The sequence below is a fragment of the Atractosteus spatula genome, chromosome 4 (genome assembly GCF_055471065.1).
Source record: "Atractosteus spatula isolate fAtrSpa1 chromosome 4, fAtrSpa1.hap1, whole genome shotgun sequence".
In the NCBI taxonomy this organism is placed as follows: domain Eukaryota; kingdom Metazoa; phylum Chordata; class Actinopteri; order Semionotiformes; family Lepisosteidae; genus Atractosteus; species Atractosteus spatula.
Genome location: NC_142709.1, coordinates 57,327,300 through 57,339,844, shown reverse-complemented (window position 1 = coordinate 57,339,844; position 12,545 = coordinate 57,327,300). Strand labels below are relative to the sequence as shown.

Here is a 12,545-nt window from a genome sequence, read left to right as displayed (position 1 = left end):
GAGATAGAATCAGTCCAGATAACATCTGCCAGAATTTACTGGTCTCAAAGAAACATCTTCAACTGGTAGGAGAAAGAAAAGAAGCGTTTTTGTGTTGAATGGAGATGGCCAGTGGGGGGCCAGTTTCAAGTATTCAGAATACTTAAAGGCACTAATAAAGCCAACACTGTGGACTGACAACAAACTACAGGAGACGCTCACAAACGGACACAAAGCAAACTACCAAGGTGTTCTTGAAGCCACTACCATGGCTTGTTTTCAGGAAAAGGCTGGAGGAGAGCCTTGTACTAATTAGCTAGGTGGTCTGAATGGGCTCCTCCCTTTAGTGATTTCCCTTCTGTTTACGAGTATTGAATAGTCAAAAACTGAATGAGGGTTAACAGGAAATCCCCACAAAGAGCAATACAAGCTGGCGTGTGCTGTACCTGAGCAGCAGTTAGGTCGTAGCCCAGCAGCATGTGTATGGAGAAGGTGGCCACACTGGCGATGACCACTACAATAGGCGCTACACCCACAGTGATGCTCTGGAAGTAACCAGCACGCTCCAAGATCCTGCGCTCCTCCTCACGAACTCCTGTATCGCACAGCATAGTCAGATATTACACTGTGCACAAGAACCCGAACAGCACCAACAGTCAGCTTGGGGACAGACATCACACAGATTGTAGCCTTGACGGCAATGGCCCCGTTTATGGTCTTGAAAGTGGCTGTGCCTGGTAATATGGAAATATTACAGGTACATTACATAAAGCTGCAGCACAACTGTTCAGAACCTTATTACGAGCTCCTGAAGAGACGACCTGTGTAGTTCTAATTGTTACAAAAAAACAGAGGCAATTCACAGGGGCAGTGATTACTCAGACAGAGTAGTGCTCTGCAAAGCAGCGGAGGACCAGAAGCAAGCACTTACTCTGTACTCCATGAGAGAAGGCCTTCACCCAGGCGTACATCTTTATAAACTTGATGTAGTTGAGAATTTCGTTCATCTTCTGAACCCGTATATCAGTCACAGACACTCCCTTCCTTCTGAAATAAGCTGTAAGCCTACAGACAAACATCTGAAGAGCAGGCAGGACAGGTTACATGAGCCAGGAACATTTAGCTGTAAAGTCTTACATGTGCCACACTGAAACCTGTTCACATTTTCGAAAACTACAGAATTCCGGATTAAGTGGTTTGCTGCAAAATAAATAGTGATTTTCTGGTTTACATTCTTCAGTTAACCAAAGACATTAAATAAGATCTTTACAAATAATTTTTTAATTCAGATTTAAACTTGCATCGAAACAGAGGGAGAACTGGTTTTGGTCTCTTGAAACATGCAGGAAGCCCACTACTGGAATTACAGTCCTAAACACACCAGTATCTTATTTAAAGATGCAAAAATCTATCTGTTCTAACACAATTAATTTAATCAAAGGCAAGAAGAATATATCAAAGTCTTTTTTCTGAATTAAAAGAAACACCTTGTATGTTTTCATAGAAAGAAGGCAGTAAAAAATATCCAAATATGTGCTTAACACAGAAAGAATCACTGATTCATTAAATAGCCTGGAAAGTAGATAATAATGTGTTCAACATAACATTAAGTGCTTAAACTGCACTTTTAAAGTGGTCTCTATGTAAGAGAAAAGACGACAGGCCGTGGCCTCTCACCATAGCAGGGTAGAAGAGAATGAAGACTGCAGAGCCCAGCAGTGAGGTGGGCCCCAGGATGATCATGTTGTACACCATGCCCAGGATGGCAATAAGAGGGCCACCAGCCAGCAGACTGCCAACTGCTGCCGCCTCGAACATCCTCTGCCCGTCGCTCGAGCACATGTTGATCAGCTGTTGGCGATAACCAGTTCAGTCCAGTTAATAACGCTTTAGTATGTCATGCAAGCCGTGACTATTTAGGATGTAAAACTCTTTGAAGGGGGGAGCAACCGTCAGGCCTGGTACCCACACAGGTACCAGAGAGGCTTTTGTTTTCCTCTCCGGTGCTGTTGTTGCTATACAATCCTGTCAAATGCTCTGTGGCAAACTATTGCTAAGGCAATGTAGCAAAAAAAAAACCCCATCCCAGTTGTTATTAGGCACGCACTGGTTTTACTTGGTTATTTCAGCTGGCCAGGTTTTTGGAAACAATGTTGTTTTCTTTAATCGTACAAAATGCAATATACTCTTGTACTTTTCTGTGTGAAGAAGACTTTAATGATTTTGCAGTTTTGCAAATGAGATTTGTCCCCTTCTGAACACTTACCACAGATGGACCAGCTTCACATCTAGACAACTCCAAGTCTTCCCATAATCAAAGACTTAAACTGCATTCTGCAGATCTACTTCCCCATTATCTGAAGATCAGAAGGTGCTGTGTTCATGGTTTGGACAGCCTGACCCTCTTCACAAAAACAAGCTCCAGAAAGGAGAAGTGGGGATTTCGAGTGTGACTATGACATAGTGAACTGCAGTTGTGCTGACAAGGCCCTGAAATCTCACATAGAGCTGACTGGGTAGAAAAATGTTTTTGCCGCATTTCTGAAGACATGCTTCTTTGGGGTATCTGGCAGAGTCCCGTGTCTGGGACTGAGAAGCCACAGGACAGTGTCACTGCCACCAGCGCGTGCCTCACCTCGCCCATGGACTTGTCCCTGATGTTCTTGAGCCGCAGGATCTTGTGGAAGGCCATGGTGAGGATGGCACCTCGCAGCCGGGTGGCGGTGCGGTAGTTGAGAGCCCAGGTGAGCGCCAGGGACCAGGAGCGCACGACCTCGGTGGTGAGCAGGCCCAGGACCAGGAGCAAGCCGTAGGGCAGGTCGGGCTGGCTCTGCTGCGTGTACTCCAGCAGGCGCTTCACCACAAAGGCCTGTGGGAAGGGGGGAGACAACACGCAGGGCGTGAGCAGCCATCCCCAGACGCCAGTCACTGCAACACCAGCTTGTACGTTTCAAATGAGTAAAGAAATGAATAAACAAAGGATGGAACCCTATTCAACAACAGCAGTACTGAGTACTGGTTAAAGTCTACACACTACCCTTTTTTGAGGTAAAAAGAAAAGGAAAAAATAAGAAAATACAACCTCTTTGGAAATATACAGTGAAGAGTTACCTTTGGGTAAATTGCTTCTCTATTAAGATCTTTAAAGAGAACAAAGAAACAATGAAAATACTGACATGACTATTTGTAACAAAGGCAAGACAAGGCACATTCCACTACGTGACTGAGTACAGTTTTTCTGTTCTGTTTGTGCGGATATAAAGACATTGTACCTACAGTCAGACTGGGGAAGAGGGAGAGGGCGCAGTTTTTTTATGCCTGAAAATAAACATCAGCAGTTTAATGATACAGAGACAATACGAGCAGAAAGAAAGAGAAAACGACAGCTCAGCAACAGTCAAGAATCTCACGGAAAAGGCTCTCTTTTCAATGTGCTTCTCACCTCTAAGTGCAGAGGACCTGAGGAATCTGGGGAAACAGCCTCCCCTTTCGCGCCTGCGAAACAGTTCTGTATTTCTAGAATACAATTACCGAGATGCACACAGACAGGCATCGCCACCAGCTCACAGCTAACAGGCATTACCCAAGGAAGGGAAGTGCCATCAAACCATACATACACAGTTCAGGACAACAGCATGCTTTTATTGCTTTCAGATTTTTTTTAAAAAAGCAAAATAAAGAGTGCATCAAAACCATCTCTACCATTTGCGAAAAAATGTGCATTGAGTACAAACACTTGGTACACGGTTATATAAAAAAAAAAGCAGAAAAGACAAAACAAATGCTGAGGACACAGCTTATAGACACAAACGCTGTCCCTCCAAGTGTGACATTAGCAATGCCATGAAGTGAAGACAGGACTCTGCTGAAAATATGACTTCAGTCTCCCGACATTCATTTCTATACTATTCTGGTGTTTCTGGACAGCAACAGCACTATATAAGTTGTTCAAGTCCAGCTTCATCGCTTCCAGGAGAGCGAGCGCGACGAATTTAACCCCAGGGTGCCGATGTCGAATAACTGTTCTTTCAGCCTCCCAGAAGTGCGGAACCTCAAAACTAAACAAAGGAGGAGCCACAGAGAGAACTGGCTTGCAGAAACAGCCAAGGCACCGGGGTGGCAACATGATGGCACAGCACTGGCACAGGTCCTGAGCCTGGTAGAGCAGGGTGGCTCCTCATCACTCCCAGCTTGTCCCTCTTCCCTTATGCCTCAGGCATGTCTTACAACCAAGCAAACTGCTGCATGAGTCCCATGATCCCTCAGTTACATTGCTAAAGAGAGGAAGCCCTTTCCCAGAAGTCTGTTGGAGGACAGGAGCTGATGCGTTTTTAGTCTTTTGCAGTTGTCCTTTGGCAGTTAAGTGTCCAGTATCCATAAGAAAATGTATTGCATCCCCCCCCCAAAATTAAAAACCAAGACCATGAGCCTCTCTTATAAAGCAACAAACATCTTCATTTTTAAAATGGAAACTGACCAGCAGTGCTTTACAAAGAAATCAAACAGGCTAGAAAAAAGTAGGATTAGTGGATAAAACATCTGTCATGGCTTTTCGGCTATGAATTATTTCTATGCAGAGAAAAACATACATTAAAAAAAAACAAGACCCTGTTAGCTGTAGGCATTCCTGGGTAATAAATATGCCCTTACCTCTCAGGCTTTTGGCAGTGGTTTCTGCGCGGTTCGCCCTCTATTTCTCTCCACAGTATAGGGACAGCCTGTGAATTCTAAAGAACAGCTTCTGTCACTTGCTCCACTGTTGGGATAGTAGTGAATCTCTCCTCCTGTGCCTTTCCACCCCCAGCCTGTTCAGCCGGCACGGAGACTGGGCCCCATGCAGGCCTCAGACAAACCTGGAACAATGAAGGCCGTCGCCATCGCCAAGGCACTGAGTCAGCCATCAGGCCTTAATTCAGGGGGTAGCTGTTCCTCTGCACACTAGCTCCAGCCATCTACCAGGACTTTGGACTACTGTACACAGCCGACTCTTGCAGAAAGAGCTCACAAACGTATGCTTGTTGCTTGGGAGATGGCCCTAGAGTTTCAAGTAGCCGTGTTGGCCAAGAGACCATCTTCGTGGGCACTTCTACAAGAAACTTCTGAATGTCGCTACCTAACCTCTGCAATACAGCATCTTTGTGGGCTTCTTTGCATCCTGAAACTCAGTTTGTATGATTTTGACATGCAAATACACAAACAAAGGCACTTAAGACTTACGGGGTAACTTGAAATGGTATAGAACACCTGTAAGCTTTTAAAATGATAATAAACATAACTGGGTTGTACATCCTCCACTCTTAATGTCTTATGAAGAGACCAGTCTGGGTCAGATTTGGTTCTCATTTGCCTGAAAAACTCCAAAATGAAGTGACAAGCCTATAAACAGACACTGGTAGCGTGTTAATCTACACATCAGAGGCTCTAAGGAAGAAACAGGGATTAACATTTAGGACACATGGCTAGTCTCCTTACCCTTACCTCTAAACTGAGGACAGCTCCTTCTTACGCTTAAATTTTAAAAGTTTCCTTGAACACATTCTGCTCGCCTTACATATGCCAAAAAGCAATAAATGAAGTACCCATAGAATAAAGGACACTGCCTTCTTGAGCATATAAGCTAATACACAGGCCGACATACCTTCATTTTTCCAGATTTTTTCACAGCCCTACTGCAGATCAAATAGGGCCTCCTGAGGTGAACTCTACAGAGCGAGCTCAGCTCCAATGCCTTTCAAAGTCATTCACACACCCGAGAGGGCTTGGCTGTGGGACTGACGCACCCATGGGTGTTAATTGTGTAGTTTTTCATAGGAGGGACTGGGTCAGGAGGAGGTGGGGCACATTAGTAGGATTGCTCCTGGCAGAAAGATTAACACAAGAAGCCATGTCTGGAAACCACACTATAGTTAATGCTAACCAGAGAGCAACTCCTAATTTCTACACCCTGACAGCCTGCTGACACAGGGGAGGGAAACACTGGTGTAGGGCTATGATCTTGGACTCCTGATACTTTAAGGCTCTGGCCCTGCACCAAGGTGTTAATAAAGACAATGAAGGAAATAAACTCACTACGTACCCCGCAGTGGAGCAGTGACAGAAGCTCTTCTTGGCAAAGATGGTGTGTTAACCCTGACACCCGCAGAGAGAACTCTAGATCTGAAAAAAGTCTTGCACTTTTGCAGTTTTCACAGTATCAAGAACAACAACAACAACAAATACCTATTCAATACATATGTACAAAAATAAACGTATTATGTGCAATTAAATAAAAGGGGATAGATTTCCATCAGTGGAAGGAAATTAAAGGAAATAGGGTGCTGAAAACAAATGAAAGAAGCAAAAGGTGTGGCTTTATTTTAAAAAGGTTACTATTTGTCAAAATAAAGTGGCTTCTAAGGTTCTACCTGATCCCAGATAAGACAGAAGTTAACAAGAATTACCCTAGCTTCTTGACTAGTCTAAATTACAAGAATTAGTTCAAAATACTTTAAGATGAAATGTTACCTATAGACAACCTTGATCTACCAAGCTCAATTTACTTACCCAGGACCAGAACCCTTGAGATAATTTACAAGGGGTTTCCTGGCAGAATGTAAAGTTACAGGAATAGAGGTTACAAGTCACATTCAAGCAGGTGCTTTTGCAAAGAAGGTCAATATCACTCTGCAATTAAACATGCTGAAAGCCGTAAAGTTAAGGCCAGGTCTTAAACAGTCAGCATGGTTCTGAACACCCAGAGAAATTAAACAAAATGGGTTTATTTCAGACTGAAGCTCTAGTTAACCTGGTCAGCCTCTAATCCAGACTGACCTCACCTCGTTGTCAAACAAGTCAGAGTTCAAGTGATTTCCACATAATGACATAGATCTCCCACTACTCTAACATAAGGAGCACTTCAATAGTATCCAGCCCAAGTCCAGAATCACTGAAGGAGAAACGCTATTAATTTAACAATCGCTGTTCTGCTTTAGTTAAGATCTGAAAATAAAATAAAAAAGTCAAGCTGACTACAGCATGGTATCGTCTTCCATTACCCTTACCAAAAATACATGCATCCAATTGTAGTCATGCAACCATTTATCCAGTTCATAGCCTCCCAGTAAGGTCAGATGCTTTGCTTTTGGCATATGGAGTGCGAAAGCCCAGCACGCGCAGCCCAGGTGGTGCAGATGTGCGTTTTGGTAAAGGTAAGTGTAGTCGATGTCAGGCTCACCACTCACCTTTCACCCCTCACCTTGGCGCTCTTGCAAGGGTGAGCCGCCAGGGGGCAGTGTGAGTACAGTTAGTGGAGAGATGGGGATGGTATTACTTACTGGTCCACTGAAGCCCGCGAGCTGCGTGATCATGAGGCACACTATAGACAGGAGCAGCCTGGTGCGGCAGAAACTCCAGGCCACGGCGTGCAGGGAGGCCTCGTCCCCGCGGCTCTTCAGCTCCACCTGCCACAGTGCCGCCAGCCTGCGCACACAGAGCACTGGGAACTCAGGACAACCACTGAAATTGTTTGGGGTGGAGGCTTCTATTTTGTGGGCTGCTGACGGGAAGTATTTTCAGCCCGTGTTCAGTAAATTACTTTGTTTCAAATGCAATACATACCATCTGACTTTTATATTGTAAGACAGCTTGGCAAACCCACCCTCAAACTGATAATTAGCCAAGACCTGAAAACGGGGCCCAGAGGAGAGAGACCCCATAGTTCTGCCACTCATGATCAGGGAAGGGGAACCCAGCTAGACCTTTACTAAATTAAAGGTTACACCAAACTGATTTTATGACATTATAAGTTGGTAAGGGGCTTCCTGCAGGAAAATCTTCCACACAACAGGCTCTAGTCGGGTAATGGGAAAAGTCAGTGTTAGATCCTCTAGAAAGTCCACGTTCCAAGAGAGTGAAATTGTAACGGGGACACATCCACCCATTTTCTATCTGCTTCATCCAATTCAGGGTCCCGGGGGAGCCGAAGCCCATCTCGGCAAGCAAAGAACACAAGTCAGAGTACACCTTGGATGGGACGCCAGTCCATCGCAGGGCAGATTGGCACAGACAAGCACACACTCACAACAGGGCCAATTTTCCCAGAAGCTAATCAATCTACCAGCATCTCTTTGGACTCCTGCGTAAGGAGACCAGAACATCCAGAGGAAACCAAAACAAATGCAGGGAGAACATACAAACTCCACACAGATTGAATTGAACCAGGGCCCCGGCGCTGCAAGGCAGCAGTGCTAACCACCGAGCCCCCATGCCTCTCTGTAACAGAGATGGTAGTCTGGAACTCTAGCCTGATCTCACCAGATCTCAGAAGCTCAACAAGGCTGCAAGCCCTCCAGGAAAACCCACATTGCTACCGTAAGTGCAAGTGTAGAAGCAGTAGGTGGTGTTCTTTCCCCTAGATCACAATTTTTAAAAAACAATGCTTCAGTACAGTTAGCAGGGACAGTGCTGTACCATCTTTGTTTAATGTTTTTAAGCCAAAAGACCCTGACTACTTGTTTATTAAAAAGCCAAAGGTACCATCCCTAATAATTGAGGCTATAATCCTGGTGTTTAACCAACTTTTCCCTTAATTCAGTTAGTACAACAATTTTTCACTTCTCCACTTTTATCAGCTGTGTAGTGGCACAGATACCTTAAGTGGATGCTGCACAGCAGTGAAGAAAGTGGATCCCTCACTTAAGGAAAGCATCATATAAATACAATTGTAATAGGTTAATGGCTGACTTAACTGAAGTACAGCAGTTTCCATGAGAAAGTTAGCATTAGAGACTTTTCTGGTATGTTGTTGCTTGTGTGCTTGTAAACATAGTGTAAAGAATGATCAATGGGTCAAATCCACAGTCTGCCCTGACTACTGACCTCCTGCTGTTGTGCTCCGAACTCTCCCACTTGGACAATGCCCAGATGTCATCCATGAAGAGCTGCCCTTTCTTATGAGCTTTGGAGGCCAGAGGAGTGAGCCAGTTGAAGGTCATAAAAGAAAATAGACCAGCATTGTCTACAGGATGTTGGTGTCTAGAAAACAAAGAAGAGAATATCTTGGTCACTGACATCTATTACAATTTATCAGATCCTGATGACCATGTGCTAGAGGAAGTGCTCAAGGCAGAGAGAGGAGCAAGAACATTACTGGGATACGGTGAAGGACCGGGCATGCTCTTAACTGCTGCAGTGCTGGCTTACTTGTTAGTGGAGCGGATGGGCTTGAGGAGGCTGAGGCTGTGGTGGTACTTGCTCCTGTGCCTGTCTTCCTCCAGCTCTTTCAGGTGAGGAAGGGTCATGGTATCCAGAGGCAGACCCTCAGCCCGTGCTGCTGTCTCCAAGGCATCCTGGCACAAAGGGCGCTGCAGAAGACACACACATTTATTCAGGAAAGCATTCATTCACTTAACACACAAAGGAGGTAGTTTGTATAAAGCAATGCACTTTGCTAAACAAATAAAATGTCCCAGGTTCACAGAAGCAGTCAGAATCTCCTTTTAAATTCAAACTTTCGCTCAGTTCTATTTTAAAAAAATGTTGCAAATCCATACCACAGCTGTCTTTTTGGCAATAGGAGCAGAGCTTAGAAAATAAATGCGGGTTATTTCTCCAGGGGTAAAAGTCATATTTTAGGATGAGGTTAGCTTACTCATTGCTGGGATCACGTGCAGGTCCCTTACGAACAGGGAGAACTTGTTCACCAAACCAGAACAACCAGATTGGACCCTTCTGTCGTGCCACCTAAGGAAAGTTCTTGCCTGCAGCTCAAAAGACACTCGATCAGACATTTCTGATGCCTGGAGGAAAGACGAGTGTGGTGCATTGAAAACGAAGGCAGCTAAATGGCTTCCTCACCAAAAGCACCCATTCTTGTAAAACAGCTCAGTGACATTTCACTTTAGTTTAAAACCTACATGCTGCATCAAAAAAGCTCATTGAAAAAACTCCTCATTGCTCAAGCACCAAATTCCCTTCAGTTAAATGCAACATGGTTTGTGAACCCCTTAGGATTTTCACAGAATTGAAAGCTAAAATATTATTACACCTTCATTTGCGTTCTAACAATAGATGAAGTTAACCAGATGAAACAAATGACAAAAACAAATGTTCTGTCAACATTTATTGACTCTGAAATAATATGATTCTCAATTTCAAAGTGTGACAAAGAATGTGAATCTTCAGATTCAGTAACTGGTGGTTCCTCCTTGAGCAGCAATAACCACAACTAAATGTTTCCTGGAACCACTGATCCAAACAGGTTTTGAACAACTTTGGCCCATTACTCCATACAGATCTTCTTCAGCTGGATGACATCTGGGAGCTGCCCTGCTTGGACAGTGCGCTTCAGGTCCTGCCATAGCTTGGCATCAGCAATATATCCCCCCCCCCAACCCACAACTAGCAGCTCACTGAAGCTAAGCAAGTGTGAGCCTGGCCTGTACCTGGATGGAAGACCTCCTGGGAAAGCTAAGGTTGCTGCTGGAAGAATAATTATAAGGTAAAAGGGTATAATAATGACCCTGTATAGTGGCAGTATACTGTAAAAAGGTGATATCTTTTGGATGTGCCGTAAAACCGAGGTCCTGATTCTCTGTGGTCATTAAAAATCCTAAGATGTTTCTTGAAAAGAGCAGAGGTGTTATCCTAGTGTCCTGGCCAAATTTCCCATTGGCCTTCACCAATCATGGCCTCCTAATAAACCCCATCTCTTCATTACTCTGGTATATCCCCCACTAGTAGCTGATGTGTGATCAGCATAGTGGTGCACTTTGTCTGTCATCACATCATCCAGGTAGGTGCTGCACATTGGTGGTGGTGGAGGAGAGGAGTCCCCATTACCTTTAAAGTGGTATGTAAGTGTAAGGATGATATTATGTAAGTGGGGGTTTTAGTCCAGCCTTTGCCTAGGCCATTGTAAAACACAGAATTCCTCTTCTGCAGCCATCCATTTATAGAGCCGCTTATATGTTGAGGATTATGGTCTTGCTGCAAAGCCCACTTTCTCTTCAGCTTCAGACAGACAGTCTCATTCTCTACAATCTCCTGCTGAAATGCAGAATTCATGGTTGTGTGAATGTTAGCAAGTTGTCCAGGGCCTTAGGCAGCAAAGCAGCCCCAAATCATCACACTCCCACCACCATGTGTGGAGCAGAGCAGTGGCTCTGGGGCTAAGGCTCTGCGCCTGTGGCTGGAAGGTTGCCAGTTCAAATCCCGGAGCCGGCAGAGGAATTCTACTCCGTTGGGCCCCTGCGCAAGGCCCTTAACTCCAACTGCTCCAGGGGTGCTGTACAATGGCTGACCCTGTGCTCTGACCCCAAGCTTCTCTCTCCCTGTGTCTCATGGAGAGCAAGCTGGGGTATGCAAAAAGACTAATTCCTAATGCAAGACATTGTAAAGGGGCTAATAAAGTGATGTTATGTTAGACAGCTGGAATGTGGCTCTTCTGTTGAAAAGCAGCATTGCATTTTTCCCCAAAGAAAACATTTCTCATTGAGGTCCAAGACTTGACCTTTGACCCATCTGTCCTGAGAAAACTCTCTAGTAAGCCTTGTGGATCTTTTACATGCTCTCTGCAAAAGCTTCGGAGGGGCAGTAATGTTCTTTCTCCTTGCGATCTGTCGATGAGCATCATTCTTGTTCAGTCATTTTGCCACATTAGCCCAGGGAAGAGGGGCCTACAGTTCTTCGGATGTAACTTTGTTTCAGCGACTGGATTGTAGAGGCCCAAAACATTTTTTCCCCCCAAGGTCCTCAGCCATTAAAGATCATGACATTTTCACAGTGAAGACTAAACTCCCTTGGCATCTGATCTTAATATTTTCCAAACTCAGCCTCCAACATCTACCCAATTATTTAAATACCTGATTGAGCTTAGGAGTTTAGTTACTTTTTCACATGTCCTGTACCTTACTCAATTTAATTTTTTACATTTTGTTTCAAAAGACATGGAATTGGTTACTCTAAACCCTATTGGATATTAACAAAGATGGGTTTAGATTCAAGAAGGCTATTGCGGTAAAACTATAACATTTCCACACTTTCTTTGGGGGTTTACAAACTTTTTCTTGGCACTTGTAGACCTCATTAGATAGATTAGGCAGGATGTTTTCAGCTTATGATTGTTTGAATGTTGTTTGCGTGTGGCCTGGGAAATAGCTAATTAAGACCAGTTTTTTTCCATGCTTTATACTACACAAATATTCTAGTGGACCAGTGAAACATTGCTCTACATTAAAAACCATCCCTTACAAGAGAAAAATTGTAAGATGGTAGTATATGGGTCAACACCAACACCTTTATATGCAAATGAAACTGGAATTCACTCCACCCTGTAAGTTAGGGCTATAAAAGGTATTCATTATATTACTCGTTATTGGCAATTTGGGCATGTAGCTTACAAGCGTATATAGGTTCTTTAATCGGCCAAGTGACTGAGGGTACACAAGGAGTTAATCCAAAGGTTGACAAAAGATAAATAATTCAGTACATCTCATTTCTTCGCAAACAATGCATTATACTATACACGCATACATATAAACATTAGCTGTATTTAAATATACACAATTTGAGTATATACGCATGCATAT

At 44.0% G+C, this 12,545-nt stretch overlaps 1 protein-coding gene across 1 annotated transcript in view; it reads right to left on the bottom strand.

Annotated features, from left to right (window-relative positions):
• The window catches only part of abcc5 (ATP binding cassette subfamily C member 5), a 29,565-nt gene that overhangs the window by 13,209 nt on the left and 3,811 nt on the right, over window positions 1-12,545 (bottom strand). The window contains exons 3-9 of the mRNA XM_088913219.1: window positions 9,160-9,320; window positions 8,836-8,991; window positions 7,293-7,437; window positions 2,615-2,848; window positions 1,657-1,830; window positions 911-1,058; window positions 426-574 (exon numbers count right to left, since the gene is read on the bottom strand). Of these exons, the coding sequence (XP_088769345.1) occupies window positions 426-574; window positions 911-1,058; window positions 1,657-1,830; window positions 2,615-2,848; window positions 7,293-7,437; window positions 8,836-8,991; window positions 9,160-9,320 (1,167 nt within the window). The remainder of the gene's footprint in view (window positions 1-425; window positions 575-910; window positions 1,059-1,656; window positions 1,831-2,614; window positions 2,849-7,292; window positions 7,438-8,835; window positions 8,992-9,159; window positions 9,321-12,545) is intronic.